General features: G+C 45.1%; 1 protein-coding gene across 4 annotated transcripts in view; it reads left to right on the forward strand.

Annotated features, from left to right (window-relative positions):
- Positions 1 to 17519, forward strand: part of LOC111953258 (zinc finger CCHC domain-containing protein 2) — a 69382-nt gene extending 51863 nt beyond the window's left edge. For 2 of the 4 annotated variants that reach the window (XM_023972412.2, XM_023972413.2), the window contains exons 7-14: positions 6472 to 6543; positions 7506 to 7566; positions 7911 to 8055; positions 10654 to 10724; positions 11526 to 11623; positions 11925 to 12068; positions 12195 to 13727; positions 14315 to 17519. In XM_023972412.2, the coding sequence (XP_023828180.1) occupies positions 6472 to 6543; positions 7506 to 7566; positions 7911 to 8055; positions 10654 to 10724; positions 11526 to 11623; positions 11925 to 12068; positions 12195 to 13727; positions 14315 to 14376 (2186 nt within the window). In that variant the 3' untranslated portion in view covers positions 14377 to 17519. The remainder of the gene's footprint in view (positions 1 to 6471; positions 6544 to 7505; positions 7567 to 7910; positions 8056 to 10653; positions 10725 to 11525; positions 11624 to 11924; positions 12069 to 12194; positions 13728 to 14314) is intronic. The other 2 variants (XM_023972415.2, XM_023972414.2) reach the window with 2 other exon arrangements.
- The last annotated feature ends 358 nt before the right edge of the window (positions 17520 to 17877 follow it).

Here is a 17877-nt window from a genome sequence, read left to right on the forward strand (position 1 = left end):
ACAGCAGCTCTCGCCGCTACATCAACTGATATTTATCAATAATAGGCTAAAATGCATTATTTCTCAATGGGATTTAAAAATTCGCCAGACAATTGCCGGCACCCATTTTATTTATAGGCTTTTCATTTTTGGGTGGGAGCCGGCTATTACCGGTTAACGGAAACCCTGTCGTGTGTGTGTGTGTGTGTGTGTGTGTGTGTGTGTGTGTGTGTGTGTGTGTGTGTGTATAAGTGTATTTATACATATGTTGGGATACAGGCTCAGAGACATGCCATAGAGCAGTGCTAAAAGGCCATAATAAAAATAGGTCGTTTCTAAACAGCGATAAAATAGTAGAGTTGGAAAATACAATATCATAACGATATTTAGGTACCGATACGATATGTATTGCGATTTGATACTGCAAGTAGGAATAATAGGAACACCCTTTTTCCCTCAGAACAGCCTCAATTTGTCGAGGCATGGACTCTACAGGGTGTCGAAAGCGTTCCACAGGGTTACTGGCACATGTTGACATCAATGCTACCCACAGTTGTGTCAAGTTGGCTAAATGTCCTTAGGGTGGTGTACCATTCTTGATACACACGGGAAACTAGCTAGCATGGAAGAACTCAGCAGTGGCGCAGTTTTTCTCACAGACCGGTGCACCTGGCACCTATTACCATACCCCGTTCAAAAGCACTTAAATCTTTTGTGTTGCCCATTCACCCTCTGAATGGCACACAAACTCAATCTAAGTCTCAATTGTGTCAAGGCTTAAAAATCCTTCTTTAAACCTGTCTCCTCCCCTTCATCTACAATGATTGAAGTGGATTTAACAAGTGACATCAACAGGTTATCATAGCTTTCACCTGGATTCACCTGGTCAATCAATGACATGGAAAGAGCTGGTCTTAATAATGTTTTGTACACTCAGTGCATGTCTGCTGCAGAGAGACAAGAGAGAACAGTAGGATAAAAGTGCTGAAAACATGTTGGCTCGCTATTTAGTAATTTAGCAGACGCTCTTATCCGGAGCGACTTACAATTAGTGCATTCATCTTAATTAAGATAGCTGGTGAGAGAACAACATATCACAGTTGTATTGTATTTTCCCTCAATAAAGTAGTTATCAGTAATCAAAGTGTGTGCCAAGCAAGACATTAACAGAAACAAGTTATTGAAAGAAAATACTATTATTGTAGAAACAAGATGGAGAACAAGCTATAGGGTGAAAAACACAGGGGTTTTGGCGCAGGTACACCCGACTAGCGCTACATACAGTTGAAGGTGGAAGTTTACATACACCTTAGCCAAATATATTTAAACTCAGTTTTTCACAATTCCTGCCATTTAATCCGAGTAAAAAATTCCCTGTCTTAGGTCAGGTAGGATCACCACTTTATTTTACGAATGTGAAATGTCAGAATAATAGTAGAGAGAATGATTTATTTCAGCTTTTATTTCTTTCATCACATTCCCAGTGGGTCAGAAGTTTACATACACTCAATTAGTATTTGGTAGCTTTGCCTTTAAATTGTTTAACTTGGGCCAAACGTTTTGGGTAGCCTTCCACAAGATTCCCACAATAAGTTGGGTGAATTTTGGCCCATTCCTCCTGACAGAGCTGGTGTAACTGAGTCAGGTCTGTAGTCCTTGCTCGCACATGCTTTTTCAGGTCTGCCCACAAATTTTCAATAGGCTGGAGGTCAGGGCTTTGTGATGGCCACTCCAATACCTTGACTTTGTTGTCCTTAAGCCATTTTGCCACAACTTTGGAAGTATGCTTAGGNACCACTTTATTTTACGAATGTGAAATGTCAGAATAATAGTAGAGAGAATGATTTATTTCAGCTTTTATTTCTTTCATCACATTCCCAGTGGGTCAGAAGTTTACATACACTCAATTAGTATTTGGTAGCTTTGCCTTTAAATTGTTTAACTTGGGCCAAACGTTTTGGGTAGCCTTCCACAAGATTCCCACAATAAGTTGGGTGAATTTTGGCCCATTCCTCCTGACAGAGCTGGTGTAACTGAGTCAGGTCTGTAGTCCTTGCTCGCACATGCTTTTTCAGGTCTGCCCACAAATTTTCAATAGGCTGGAGGTCAGGGCTTTGTGATGGCCACTCCAATACCTTGACTTTGTTGTCCTTAAGCCATTTTGCCACAACTTTGGAAGTATGCTTAGGGTCATTGTCCATTTGGAAGACCCATTTGCGACCAAGCTTTCACTTCCTGACTGATGTCTTGAGATGTTGCTTCAATACATCCACATCATTTTCTTGCCTCATGATGCCATTTATTTTGTGAAGTGCACCAGTCCCTCCTGCAGCAAAGCACCCCCACAACATGATGCTTCCACCCCCGTGCTTCACGGTTGGGATGTTGTTCTTCGGCTTGCAAGCCTCCCCCTTTTTCCTCCTTAATTTAACGATGGTCATCATGGCCAAACAGTTCTATTTTTGTTTCATCAGACCAGAGGACATTTCTCCAAAAAGTACGATCTTTGGCCCCATGGTCAAAAAAAAAAAACATAGTCTGGCTTTTTTATGGCGGTTTTGGAGCAGTGGCTTCTTCCTTGCTGAGCGGCCTTTCAGGTTATGTCGATATAGGACTTGTTTTACTGTGGATATAGATACTTTTGTACCCGTTTCCTCTAGCATCTTCACAAGGTCCTTTGCTGTTGTTCTGGGATTGATTTGCACTTTTCGCACCAAAGTACGTTCATCTCTAGGAGACAGAGCGCGTCTCCTTCCTGAGCGGTATGACGGCAGCGTGGTCCCATGGTGTTTATACTTGCGTACTATTGTTTGTACAGATGAACGTGGTACCTTCACACGTTTAGAAATTGCTCCCAAGGATGAACCAGACTTGTGGAGGTCTACAATTTTTTTTCTGAGGTCTTGGCTGATTTCTTTTGGTTTTCCCATGATGTCAAGCAAAGAGGCACTGAGTTTGAAGGAAGGCCCATGAAATACATCAACAGGTACACCTCCAATTGAGTCAAATGATGTCAATTAGCCTATCAGAAGCTTCTAAAGCCATGACATAATTTTCTGGAATTTTTCCAAGCTTTTTAAAGGCACAGACAAGTTAGTGTATGTAAACTTCTGACCCACTGGAATTGTGATACAGTGAATTATAAGTGAAATAATCTGTCTGTAAACAATTGTTGGAAAAGTTACTTGTGTCATGCATGAAGTAGATGTCCTAACCGACTTGCCAAAACTATAGTTTGTTAATAAGAAATTTGTGGAGTGGTTGAAAAATTAGTATTAATGACTCCAACCTAAGTGTGTATGTAAACTTCCGACTTCAACTTTAAATGACTAAAACCAGATATAAAGTATGTAGAAAAGATAATGGAGCAATATATTTTAAATTAGATCCTCTATGAGAACTATCAATCACCAAAATAAAAATGAAACATTCAGGGAGAATCTAAAATTCAAAGAATGTCATGGCATTGATTTTGCTATAATGTTTGAGTCACTCAGAAAGCATAAGAACAAGCCATGGCAAAATGTGTAGAATTCCAGGAAATTAGCTTTAAAACTGAAAATGTTGTCGTGGGGTAAGAGGATGGCCTATAAAACCATGCCATTGGCCACGCCCACTACCAAGCCCCCACCTCTTCGCCACCGCTGCTGAAATAAATCCTAGGGGAAACACTGCAAGCCACACAGTGAAAATTGTGTAGGCTACCTGTATGTGTTTTTTATGCAGCGCTCTCATAAAAAGTCATAAAACTTTTGTTTTATTAACATTCCGAATGTCATTATCTATCCTTGTATTTAGCAAATTTTAGACAAATACTTTTAAAATAGGCCTATTTGTTATTTTGATTAATGCTCTTGCAAGTAATCGAATACTAACATCCGTTTGGATATTCAAATAACCATGCCCATCCCTAACTTGGAGTCAAAGTAGCGATATAATATCGCCCCCTAATCACATGGGCGTACAGATGACATACAGTACCATCCATGGCCATGCCGCCATTCTTCTAACTCATGTCATGGATCACTATACATCATGGCACATTAGCCGTCCTCCTCAAGCTCAGCTCATCCACATGTTGCTCCATCCCTCTCTCCATGGCTGAGGCTGGGCAGCAGGATGATGAATAGGTCCCCCAGGCACCTGTTCGGGGAGAAGCGCTCTCGGAAGGCCCCTAAATCATCCAAAATCAACAGACTTGGGCTGCTATGGAGTGGAGGGGGGTTGAGAAGGCCCTGTGGATACAGAGCATGAGGACGTGTGTGTGTGTGTGTGTGTGTGTGTGTGTGTGTGTGTGTGGTGTGTGTGTGGTGTGTGTGTGTGTGTGTGTGTGTGTTGTGTGTGTGTGTGTGGTGTGTGTGCGCATACTCTAATCATACCGTTTGTATACATGAACGTATACAAACGACAATGTCTTGAGGTGGGCTCTAGGCTGTGTGTGTGTGCGCGACTCACCCACAGCTCCCTAGCCTTCCCGCAGAGCAGCTGTACATTGACACCCAGGTGAGGTGAGCGATGCGGGCAGCACGATGCCCTGGCAGGCCCAACAACAGGATGTACTGTTCAGAACTGGGCCACGTCACCATGGATGTGTCCCAAATGGCAGCCCATGAGTCAGCCTCAGGACTACTGTACTGGCACTACAGAGGAATACCACTGACCAATGGCTATCAATCCACCTCTTTTTACCCATCCTCTTTCTCTCCGCCACTCTATGGATGCATCTCGAATAGCACCCTATTCACTATGTAGTGTACTACTTCTGACAAGAGTAGTGTTTTATATGGGGAATAGGCTGCCATTTGTGACTCCGTCTTCGTCATATTCTCAGTTGGATAAATTGTGCAACCCCATAACAGGAAGCATTAGATCAGAGGAGGCACTCAAAGCTTTTAATGTGGCTCAATTTGATGCAAAATTTTCCCCTTTTTGGTTAATCGTGTAAATGTCAGTCCCTTTACCCCTCTCCAACCTTTTGTATTATAAACCTAGCTGTTTTTGGAACGTCCTTTGAGCAGCCGAATCTTTAACAGCTGTAAAAAATGGATTAGGCGCAAATGTTCCACAACCTAAATGAAATGGGTTCCATTTTGTACCCTCAGAGCAGGATAGAGGGGAAACAAGAAGGGAGAATTAGATTTGTGCTAACAAAACGCATCAGTAACTCTGGACATTTTATTAGAGGGTCCAGCTAGCCCTAGATTGATGGATGAAGGGAGAGCGGAAGAGAGGGAGGAAAGGAGATATGGAGGGAGTGTGGAGTTGTTGATTGGCCAACAGCACCAGTTACTGCTAATAATATTTTTTATTTAACTAGGCAAGTCAGTTAAGAACAAGTTCTTATTTGCTCTAACCACTAGGCTACCTGCCGCTTAAAGTAAAGTGTTGCCTAGATGTCTTAGTGACTTACTTCAATGGAATTACTGTTTATGAAGGATAGGATATGTTAATGATTATGCATCATGTAGCTGCATGGGAAACAAGCATTTCTCCCCATACTTCCCTTTTAATATCAGAGACATCAGACTGACTTGTCAATGCTACTTTCTTGCCAATACCTACACTCCCTACTGTGTCTCCTACTGAAGCCATCTGGCATCAGAGGCTACGTCCCAAATGACTCCCTTTTCCCTATGGGCTCTGGTCAAAAGTAGTGCCCTATATAGGGAATAGGGTTACCCTGCCCTACCTGAGAGACCGGTGGCGGGTGACAGCAGAGGGCTGACAAGCTAGGTGGGAGAGGCAGGTGTAGGGGACCCGATCGAGTGTCCGTGTCACCGCAGAGTGATCCACACAGAGGGGCTGAGTGATCAACAAGGCCCAGAGGGTGACACAAATCGCATAGAGAGATGGCTCCGATCAGGTGCTCCATGATTAACAGCAGTGTTTCCCCTAGCTCGACTTCCCCTACTTGTGATGGCGGTCCGCCTGACTCTTTTGTCTAAAAGACTGACTTGATGTGTCATTGTCCACATTAAACTAATAGCAGTTTTCCACTGGGCAAGTCATGACATTTCTTCCCCCAATTTCGTGATATTCAATTGGTAGTTACAGTCTCGTCCCATCACTGCAACTCCCATACGGACTCGGGAGAGGCAAAGGTCGAGAGCCATGCATCCTCCGAAACACGACCCCGCCAAGCCGCACTGCTTCTTGACACACTGCTCACTTAACCCGGAAGCCAGCCGCACTGATGTGTCAGAGGAAACACCCTTATAACTGGCGCCCGAAGTCAGCGTGCGCCGCCCAGCCCGTCACGAGTCGCTAGAGCGCAATGGGACAAGGACATCCCGGCCTGCCAAACCCTTCTCTAACCCGGCCGCCTCATGGGTCTCCCAGTCGCGGCCGGCTGCGACACAGCCTGGGATCGAACCCGGGCCTGTAGTGACGCCTCAAGCTTTAGACCGCTGCGCCACTCGGGAGGCCAAGTCATAACATTGTTGTTATAAGTGGAATTAGACTGTGTGTGTGTGTGTGTGTGCCTCTTTCCAGTTAACCCTGTGGCCCTACGGAAGCCATACAAAGAGGACTGCTCAGAGGCATCCAGCCAGGAGGAAGGTGTGTGTGAGTACCCCATCTCCAACCTACTTCACTCCCAAACCCTGTTCACCCTACACCCTACTCATTCCAACATGGTTAACCCCCTAACCCAGGTCAACCTGAAGCCCACTCCCCTCATCCCAACCCTGTTTACTCCCCAGTTCAGAGGCGGAATCTAGAAGAAGTGTATTCTGGGAGACTAAGAAGTTTTGACAGTTAGCCAACACCTTAACTGGTAGGAAGAGAAGTTAGAGTTGTTGATTTGAAGAAGGGTTGTTGTAGATACCTTTAGCCTAGACTATTCCTCGCAAGGGTTTTCCTAAACTCCAGTTAAAAAGCCGGTGTTATGTCACGTAGCTCGCCAGCTAACCATGTGTGAACCAGAAATATAGGGCACTTATACTCCGTCACATCTCTGTTTTAGGTGTCTATTCATTTAGTTTAAACTGAGCAGGGGGAGGGGAAGGGAGGAATGCACAGGATTCTTTCTCTGGCTCGGCAAGGCAGGAGAGGAAGTCCTGTACTCCAGGACAGACAAGTAGCGCTATGTCGCTAACTTCTGTTTATTTTGGTCGGGTGCTCGGAAAGCCTGGGCTCTCTTTCTTTCTCTCTCTGACTATCTATCTCTGTCTCTCACCCTCTGGCTCTTCTCTCTGTCGCTCTTACTCTCTCTCTCTTCCATCCCTTGCATTTCGAGGCTATATTTTGCCCGTTGTCCGTGCACTGGGCTCACAGGCTAGTCACAGGCCACAGTGCATACACTCACTGCAGGCTTAGCTAAACCAATTAATGTCCTATTAGTATAATAACTTATGTCATAAAGCATTACAACGTACCTCACTGAGGACAGCACAGAAAAACCTGTTGCTACTGACTGATAAATAAAGATGGAAATGAGTTTTGATGTGAACTGAAAAGTTGATTTTAATTCGTATTGTTCCTGTCAACTAAAGATGAATGAATAAATAAATGTCTTTACCCTTCAGATTTGGAGCCGTACGTTCAGGGGCACCGGAAGAAAGATGGCAGCAAGAGCCCCAGCCTTAAGTAAGCACCCTATTGTCTTAATGTAACAGACGTCACGTAGCCTGCTTAACAAGTACCGCTTTCCTCACACCGAGGCTCGAACCCAAGACCTCCACCTTGCAAACACACGTGACTGCTCTCCTGAAGTGTTTTACCAGTCAAGAGTCAGATGTCTATCTCCCCACCTAATGAATAAGGTTTGGAATGAGGGTAGCGTAACCTAATCCTATATCTGTGGTTAGGAGTGACTCCTCCTTCAAATGAGTAGCACCTACCACCCCAGTGCAGATCTACACAAGTGCCAATAGTTTTGTTTCTGATGAAAGACATGAAAATTATTCTCATTCCGCCTCTCCTTTTCCCAGCATTCCCAATGCCAAAAGTTCCCAGGGGGAGAGCAGTCGGAGGGGGCCCCACGGCTCGGAGCACAACGGCCTGACAGACTGGAGGAGGAAGAGCTGTACGCTCAAACCCAACCAAGACACCTCTGGGGGGCTGGGCCCAGAGCAGGTGAGACAGACGGAAAACAAGGCTACATCCCAAATGGCACCCTATTCCCTTTATAGTGCACTACTTTTGACCCCCAAAAAATGAATTTACAGTTAACGCTAAGCAATTGAGGCATTGTTATTCAGATAGTTTTGTATCATTGTTTACAATGTATGCACATACAGTACAGTACATAAGGAGTTAATTTAGACCAGGCAGACATGTTACATTTCAAGATGGCTGACACATTGCTCCACTGCTCCACTTTAGCCTGTAGTGTCAGTGACCAAATTAGGGCTGATGCTCCGTATAAACAACATAAGCGTGTGTGAGAGCATCTTTGCGTGTGTAAGTGTGTACCACACACAGTCAACTCTTCACCCACCACAACCGTGTGGCATGGGCCAGGGGACTATTCTCTTGGCCTAGTGAGATCAATCAAGAGTATGTTTGCAATCAACTGACCCAGCACATTCTTTCCACAGCGCTTCTCAAAGGAACCTATACAATGGGGGCTTGTCCATTCAGGAATCATTACACACAGGGCCCCAAAGAATAAAAACGCCTTCCCCTTCACATAGTTATTGACATAGTATAGATAGGATTACTTTGCTCACTGCCCTAGCATTGATGTTTTTCATTCAATGCCAGACATGTTACATTCTCTCTGTAGGGAGAATGCCAGCCTGCATACTGATTTATGCTCCCAAAACATTTTGTTAAAACGTTTTTACTACCTATGTGGGACAATTTCCCTCCTAGGCTCTATCCAGAACCGTAGGCCACAATCTCCGTGGCATCGGGAATCACATTTATTATTTATAAGATCTTATCATGTCAATAGGGAGGTAACATCATGAGTTGGGATTATGGTTTATTGTTTAGCTAGCTAGCTACATGTCTTAACAAAAGACTCCTATGCAAGTATCCATTTCAATAGAAATGTTGATAGACGTAACGTTAGCTGGTAAATTCGCTCTGGCTATCTACTCCGATTTCAGACCACTGGTAAGATAGTCTAGCTAGCTACATTTTCAGATATTACACGTTTCTAATTTTTACATAGTCATTTGCTTTGCTTGTTATAGCCAAATGTTAGCTAGCTAACATTGAACCTGGTTGGTTAGATACCTGCAGATTCATGCAGGGTAGTAATGTCATGAGTCGTGATTATGTTTCATTGTTTAGCTAGCTAGCTACACGTCTTAACAAAATACTAATTTTAATAGAATAGCACTGCGACAACTGTTAGTCAGTTAGCTTGGATGCTTAACTGCTGTTGCTCGGATCAACCCTTAAAGAGATTGGTGGAGTTAAAGCGTAAGAGGGTGTGAATGATGCTGAATGGGAAGAAGAGCTCTCCAGTAGGTACCAAAACATTCAACGGCCATTCAAAGTGAGGTTACAAGTTTATCAACTTTCAGAGCAGAATTACTTTCCCATTGTTCCTCAAATGCAGTGTATGATATACCATTTTGTAGCTCTGTGTCTCTGCTTTTATCCAATGGGCTCCCGAGTGGCGCAGCGGTCTAAGGCACTGCATCTCAGTGCAAGAGTCAATACAGTCCCTGGTTCGAATCCAGGCTGTATCACATCCGGCCATGATTGGGATTCCCATAGGGCTGCGCAGAATTGGTAGCGTCTTTCAGGTTTAGCCGGGGTAGGCCGTCATTGTAAATAAGAATTTGTTCTTAACTGACTTGCCTAGTTAAATTAATAAAAAAATATTTCAAATTTTGCTTCTTGAATCAAGGCGATCGGTCACATATACCTGTGTGGGTGTGTATGTGTGTGTGTGGACATGTTTAACTATACTTTTGGGGACCAGAAGTCCCCACAAGAATAGTAAATAAACAAATATTTGACCAACTGGGGACATTTTGTTAGTCCCCACAAGGTCAAATGCTATTTCTAGGGGATTTAGTGTTAGTTTTAGGGTTAGCAGCTAGTGTTAGGTTTAAGTTTTCGGTTTAAGGTTACGGTACGGGTTAGGTTTATGGTTTAGGGAAAATGGGATTTAGTATGGGACTGAATTGTGTGTCCCCACAAGGTTAGTTAGGACACAGTGTGTGTTGTGGCGCTCGACGGCGTGTGTGACTGTGTGTGTGTGCTGTGTGTGTGGGTGTGTGTGTGTTGGCTGTGTGGTGTGTGTGTGTGTGTGTGTGTGTGTGTGGTGGTGTGATGTGTTCCAGTGTATTGCTTGTGTGTGTGTGGCGGCTGTGCCGCCTCCAAGGTCACAGCCCTCAGCAGCAATAATAACATGTCTAGCTCAGCAGCAATAGGATTGCTATCAGCGTTAGCCAGGGTGAAGCGCTGTGCCCTTTGACCCCTCCCACTATAGCTCTGGGTCGGTGTCCAGCACCGCCTCATTCATGTGGCCCCCATCATGTGACAGGGGTTGTGTAACAGGCAGCAGCACTATGGCATTCCTGCTCTGGCACATGGTATAGTTGGAGCTATAGGTTTTAAAGACACAGTCTGTAGATTTCTTTTCTCCTGTGGTTGTATGAGGAATATAACATGATATACCAACCCTCCTCCTTGAGAGCTAACTGAGTGTGCAGGCTTGTATCATTGAATGTTCCGTTGTCTAAATATATGTTTTTGCTCTGTCTGCAGCATCAGGACAGTGAAAAGAGGAGCAGCCACCCTGCCACCAAGAGCAAGCCACGAGCACTGGGACCAGACAGGTGATCACTATTCCCTATATAGTGCATTATTTGCATTATTTATGCCCAGGTCCCATAGGGCTCTGGTCAAAAGTAGTGCTCTATATAGGGAAAAGGGTGCCATTTGGGATGCATCCTATATCAATATTCAAACCTGACTTACGGTTGAATCTGCTCATAATCTATCATCGCAAGACAGTCAGTCACCATCACTCGCCTTCTAAAAGGGTCCTAACATTGACTGACATTTAAGAGACTTCCCTATTCAGACATACTGCCTCAACACTGAGCCGGCTGACCATACATACAGTTGCTACGTTGTGATAAGTGCTGAGCACGCACTGAGCACTCAGACAAACATGGCCATGACAGGTACGACAGGCTCGGGAAACGAATGCTAAAACAGTGTGACTGAGTTCATGAACCCCCACCATGGGGCCTGACAGAGAAGGCATAGCATTTTGCTAGCTAGCATGCTAACAGCTGAGCCAGAGATGGTTTAATATGTAAGCTGTTTTCCTTTTTTTTGTCACAGTTCTGGTCTGCATAAAGGGTGGTTGCCAAGCACCCAGGCAGACAACTGCTACAGGCGCTTTTGAGAACTAGTAGAGACTTCAAATAAAGGAGTTTTCCTCCCTATCTACTTATTAGAAACATTTCTATTTGGGCTATAGGGTTTAGCATTGCGCTAGCTAGCATTCTAGAAACAGAGCTGTCTCCTCCTGCTACCAACTAATGTGACAAGCCACAGGCCTCAATTTCTCTTATCCTCCCTCCTTTATCTTTTGTGACTAACCGCTCGCCTGTCTCTCTCTCCTCCAGGGAAAAGGGGAAGAAAGGAGAAGGAAGAGCTGCCTACTTGACGAACGGGAGCATAGTGCCTCTGGCTTCTCAGCGAACGCGACAATCGACAGGGAAAGGTGGGAATCGATGGAAATGAATTTGCCCTTGCAGTCTTCTTCCTGTCCCAGTCGACTCTGAAATGTTATCAAATGCTATTTGGATAAAAAAGATTATTGTGTTTTTGTTTTCTGGGTGAAATGGAGGCTTGTAGTAACTTAATTTTACCAACAGAAAGCAGTGTTGTACAAGTTTATTGGGCATAGCTTTTTAGTCTTTTGAGCTGCTTATTTGAATGCCTTAGCACACTTATGCCTTCACATGTTTTATTTGATCTAAATCAAAGGATATTTAATTAAATGTAGTGTCATTAATGTTCAGGTTGTGTGTGTCCAGACGGTCATCTAGTCGAAGGCTCCAGTCAGGACGTGTACGGAGACACCTCGTCTGAGAGCTACAGCTCCCCCTCCAGCCCCCAGCACGATGGACCAGAGAGCCTGGACAGCGAGGACGAGAAGGACAAAGGTGACACGCACTCACACACACACCATTATTAGAGTTTGTGCTTGTTTAGGTTTTTGGACAGGAGCACTAAGACCTCTCTCTCGCGCGCTCTCTCTCTCTCTCTCTCTCTCTCTCTCTCTCATACAGATAGTCACTCAGACGACTCTAGCAGCCAGGGTAGAGCGGACGCCTTCTTCCCCTGCCAGGAGGTTGCAGTGGGGGGCTTGCCCACCATCCACCCCCTGGCCTCTGTCAAGCCTGCTGGGGAGCCCCTTTGCCCCGAGACCATCCCCAACTTTCCCCCCATCACCTTTATGCAACCCCTGCCATACATACTGCCCAACGGAGCACTGCCCGCCAATGCCTCTCTGCCAGTCCTGCCTCCTCCTCAGGTGGCAGCGGCCCTGGTAGACAACAAGGTTGTAGGAGGACTGATCATGCAGGTGCCCCTGGTCCTCCGAGAGCCCATGCCCACCCCAGTGCCAGTTCCTGTGCCAGGGGACACAGAAAAGAGGGATGCCCTTGGTGCAGTGCCTGTGCTGCTTCCAGGGTTTGGCTCCCCCACCCTGGGCTTGCACCCCCCTGGCAGCCCTGCCCTGCAGCCCCTAATCCAGCGCTTCAAAACAGCCCCTCATAAGGCAACTGTCACTTCCGAGGGTGTCACCGCCTCCTCTGCCCACCACCCTCCGGTTGGAGCCATCAGCGTCATCGCCCAAGGCCCACCCTACGCCTCACCTCTGCAGCCAGCCTACCCCGACCCTGCCGCCAACCCCCTAACCCCCTCTGTACCCCTAGGGGAGCCTAGCATCCCTTATGCCAAGCACCCAGGCATGGCTCTTCCCTCAGGCCTGCCCTCTCCATACACCATGCCCCCCATCCCCACCTCCATCATGGCAACGCTGGGGACAGGGGTAGCCGGAATAGGGGTAGTGCCCACAGCTGGACAGGTTCAGGCGGTGGTGCCCCCATCCGTGCCCACCCACAACCCCGGTCCTGTGCCCAGCCCCAGCCCTGCCCTCACCCACAGCACGGCACAGAGCGACTCCACCTCCTACATCAACAGCACCAGCTGTGCCAGTAACCTCGTCGCCCAGAAACAAGCGCAACCACCACAACAACAACAGCAGCAACAACAGCAGCAGCAGCAGGCGACTCCCCAGCAACAGCCCATGTGCTGCGGGGCGTGCGGTTGCCGGGGAGGCTGCGGCACCAGCAACAACAGCCACACAGCGCCTTCATTCTTCTTCCCCCACCAGATGCCGCCGCGGCAGGTGTTCGGTGTGCCGCCCATCTTCCAGCTGACGTCCCTGTGCAACAGCAGCTACCTCAGCCAGCCTCCCCCCCAGAGCAACGGCCAGGCCCAGCTGCCCTTCTTCCCATCCACCCCGGTCCCCTTCGCCAGCCAGACCCTGCTGCATACGCACCCCCACTCCCACTCTGACCACCTACTGGGCACACAGCAAGGCTACAGCCTCCAGCAGATGGCACCCTACAACCGCTTCTACCCGCACATGTACCCCTCCAGTGTGGGCATGGTGCCCGGGGCGGGAGGCGGAGGTGCACTGGGGGTAGCAGTCGGCGTCAACAAAAAGAACGCCAACGTTTCGTGCTACAACTGTGGGGTCAGTGGCCACTACGCACAGGACTGCATACAGCCCTCCATTGACTCGACACAGCAAGGTAATAACGCCACCGCCAGGGGCAGGGTGGAGCGGGGAGGGGCGGCCGCTGGCCTCTTCGGACGGCCCCCTCCGCCCCCCCTGCAATACTTCCCTCCCAAGTAGAGGTCAGCCCTCAGGACTGACCCCCCCCACCCCTCTCGATCTCTCTCTTACACACCAGTAACCTACACCCACCCACACAGAGGGCACCCTTGATCAAGCTTGGGAAGGCACACCTTTGCAGTAACCTTCCCCAACCCCTACCCCCCAAAAACAGACTATTAGCCACCTTCATTTCCATTTTCAGGACTTATTTAGAGCCAGGAGCTGCTGTAAAGGGCTCTCTCATCTCAGGAGACCTGTGGACATTTCTCTCAAACTCTCTGTTAGCAGGGCAAAGACAAAACACAGCAGAACAGTTAAAAATGAAAAACACAGACCAAATGACATGACACACATGTCACGCAGAGGATACGATTAGGTGCAGGTTGGGAATTTGTAGACATCTCAGTGGAACCTTGTCTTTTTGCTTACTTTCTCTGAGTTTATTTTTATCGTTTCCCGTTTCTTATTTGTTCAACTGACGCCCACCTCTCTGTTTTTCAGGTGGCTTTCGGCTGAAGTACGCCGCCTCCCATTCTTCCGAAGCACTAGACAACGCCGACTGAAGATGTCTTCTCGTTCCGCCATCTTGTTTGTCACGAGCGGTCAAAGAGACCCCTCCATTTCAAGAGAGCATCACTTGATGTTTCCCTGTCATTAACCAGGTTTCCATCCAACCTTTTTATACGAGTAAAGTACATGTCGGATAAAAAATGTAATGACAGGCCTGATGGAAACAGAAAATGTGTCGGTAAGCTTTCCGAATGTCGACAAAACAAACGCTAAGCGCTAGACAAGGTGGGATCTTTTTGTGTCGGTAAAATGCGATGGAAACGCCTTTATGTGCAAATATTGATATAATAACCATCATATTGAAGTAAACTTGGAGTCACGCTATGATATGGTGTGTGTGGTCCTCCCACTATGACTCGGGGAAACCATGCAGTTTATTAGGCTACAGATGAAATAACTTATGATGGGTGGTGAAAGTGCACGGTGATCTTGATGCTCCTTTCCAAGAAATGTCAAGGGTCAGATTCTGGTGACATGAATATCGATGCTTGACTGCCGTTTAACAAATAAAAAGATTCTCGCTCTTATCCATAATAATCTCTTCATGTAGACTAGCCTACCCGCACTGTATCTGCGAGCTGTTGGCTAGAGCACACGTGCCAAGACCAGAGTAGTCACATTTTCTATTTAACGCAACAGTTTGTGACAAAACTATCAGTAGAGTTGAAAACACGATGGAAACACATTGAACTTTAGATTTATATTTGGTACATGAAAACTTAAGTGAAAAAGTTCATTTTGTGTGTACTGCGTCATCATGCACTGATGTGGAAACACACTTCTGGTGGGAAAATGTGCATATTTTCTTTACGCAGATTTTTGAATATTCGCTTGAATATATGTCGACAATTTGATTGAAAATTTAGCTATTCTCATTTTTTGTTTGACCTTTTTAACGAGCATGTGCGAAGAGGGTCCTAAGTACTTGTGCCTGAGACATCACCAACGTCCCCATCACAGCTGAGGGTGAAGCTGTCTCGTTTCCAGAGACGCATACCCCCCCCCCTTCACCAATCCCCCAGTGGCTTTTGGTATTTTGCACTGAAGACTGGCACAAGACAGCAGCTCATGTTTACTAACTTATTTCTTATATTATTAGAAAACATTTTTAAAAAGACACCATGTGTATGGGAGCTTCGTAAAATTATTTTGTTCTCAGAATACATGGGGATCCTGCGTGATCTCGATTAGAGTTTCATATACTTTGTCTTTTATAACGGTAAATTTATACCTCCTTATTGTTATTCGACTAGGATTTTTATTGTTTAACTGTACAGCTACAAAAGATGAATGCAAACCAACAAAAAAGTCAATGTAAAAAAAAAGAAGATAATTTTTCTCTTTTTCGCTGCAGTGTTTTTGAATGTACATGTTTAATTTCTTAATGTTAAGGAATCTGGCAGTATCGGGGGAAAATTCTTAAAGCATTTGCCACTTGATATAATGTGAAACGCATATTAAGACGTTCTTAATCATCATGTCTGTCATGTAGAAGTTAAATGCTGCTGTGTTTTTATTTTTGGTAACATGCACTATAGCTACCAGGAATTCTGAAGTCTCTCAAGTGCACTGAAACAGTCCTAAATCAAACCTAGAGACAGATGTTATTGCAGCAGTGAAGCTCTATACCTTGCTACACTGCTGTCCCTCCATCCAGTATTCTCTTGGAAATGTTGCACTGCAGAGTCGAGCCACAAGGTGGTGCCATGTGAAGCATCAGTGGTTAGGAGGGATAATACTATCATTGATAACTCTGAAAATTACTTTTTTTCTTTAGCCATTTCTAAAAGACTGGTGGCAAAGGCAGATGTCATGTAGCCTACCTACACAGTCAATATGTTTATTCTTCCTTCAATGCAGCAGTGAGATCTAACTGTAAGGCATGTTGTTTGTACATTGGTAAATGTACTCAAATTGATGCACATACACACTATAAATTGATGTTTTCATGTGGAGTATGAAAATGAAAAGTGTGAACACTAATGGAAGTGTCTGACTGGAGTTTATTGGATATCAGGATTGGTAGCCTTCCAGGGATTGACATTAAGGGTTGCCATATTGCCTGGGGAAAGTGAACTGATCAGTCAAGCTAGTTGAGCCTGCTCTGGGGTTGCCCCATAGGGCTGGTTATTTTTGTTGTGTGTGTGTGTGTGTGTGTGTGAAAACAACCAAACTGCAAAGAATTCCAGTAGCCAAAATCTGATCTTTCCATTTCCTCCCCATTGTCTGTCTTTCACTTATTAAACAATGTATTTCTGTTGGGCAAGTTGAGCCTTCTCTGAGAATTTTTTTTAACTGATGTACGAAATAGAATAATTATTCCAAAATAGAAAGAATTCAATCAATCTTTCTGATTCCTATGTGTAGGTGAAAGGCAGGCAATATGTGGCACTTACTTACTGCCTGTAAATAGACCATTTACATTTTCGGGCAAGTGAGCATAATCTTTGAGCAACCAAAAAATACTCCCGACTTGCCCGATGGGAAAGTGCGTTTCATGCTTCAATGTCAATCCCTGGCCTTCTCAGACAGCATATCCCTTGAGATAATTGTCAATCATTTAGAGCTCTTTCGAGTCTGTTTAAGCTTTGTGGTCTACACATTAAAATTACGTATAGGCATATTACACTTACAGTACACACTTGTTTGTTTATATGAGAAGTTATGTCCATTTTTATGAATAGTCACACTTAGTACTGTTTGTCTCCAAACATTTTGTGAAAGCTTTCCACCAAACGGTGAAGTACTCTAAATCTCTTCTGCTTGATTTGATGTAAGCAGAGATTTCTTACAATTACTTAAAATAGTGAGGCAAACTTGGACATGAACACAGGAAAGAAAATGTGTGGACCACTTTACATTAATCGGCTGGATGATTTGAAGAACCATGTGAGCTCGGAGGACAATTGTACATATGAACCTGCCAGTTGTACATGTTGAACATATATGGTTAAAAATGCTGGACTGTAGAGGGTACACTCACTATTACCTTAAGGTGTATGTTTACTGTATTCTTTGATATCTACATTTTAGTGTACTGGAAAGGTCAAATATATTTCTAGAACGAATTTGGATTTTATGCAAATTGTTGATCTGTTATCCTGGAATTAACAGCAATAAATACAAAATGCCCCAACATTCTTGTTTATTTGTCTGTTGTAATTAGGTCCTACACGGCTTTTATGTAGTTTGTTTGTACTTTGAACTTCATAGTACAGTACAGTTTTATCCACTTGAATTGCCGTAGTAGTCGGCTGATGCGGAAGAGTGCGGAATGCGGAAGAGCACTTTTACAGCCCACCACAGCCATAAAGTCAGAATTAGCTATATTGTGAAAACAAAAATGTTATTTTTGGTATTCATTTAAGGTCTGGCATAAGGGTATCAAGTGTGGTTATCGTTAGGGTTAGGTTTAAAATCAGTTTTTAAGAAGAGAAATGGTAGAAATAGGTGGGGTTAATGACTGGCTGTGGTAACTACTGACTACCCCCCCC

This window comes from Salvelinus sp. IW2-2015, linkage group LG27 (assembly GCF_002910315.2).
Source record: "Salvelinus sp. IW2-2015 linkage group LG27, ASM291031v2, whole genome shotgun sequence".
NCBI classification, from domain to species: domain Eukaryota; kingdom Metazoa; phylum Chordata; class Actinopteri; order Salmoniformes; family Salmonidae; genus Salvelinus; species Salvelinus sp. IW2-2015.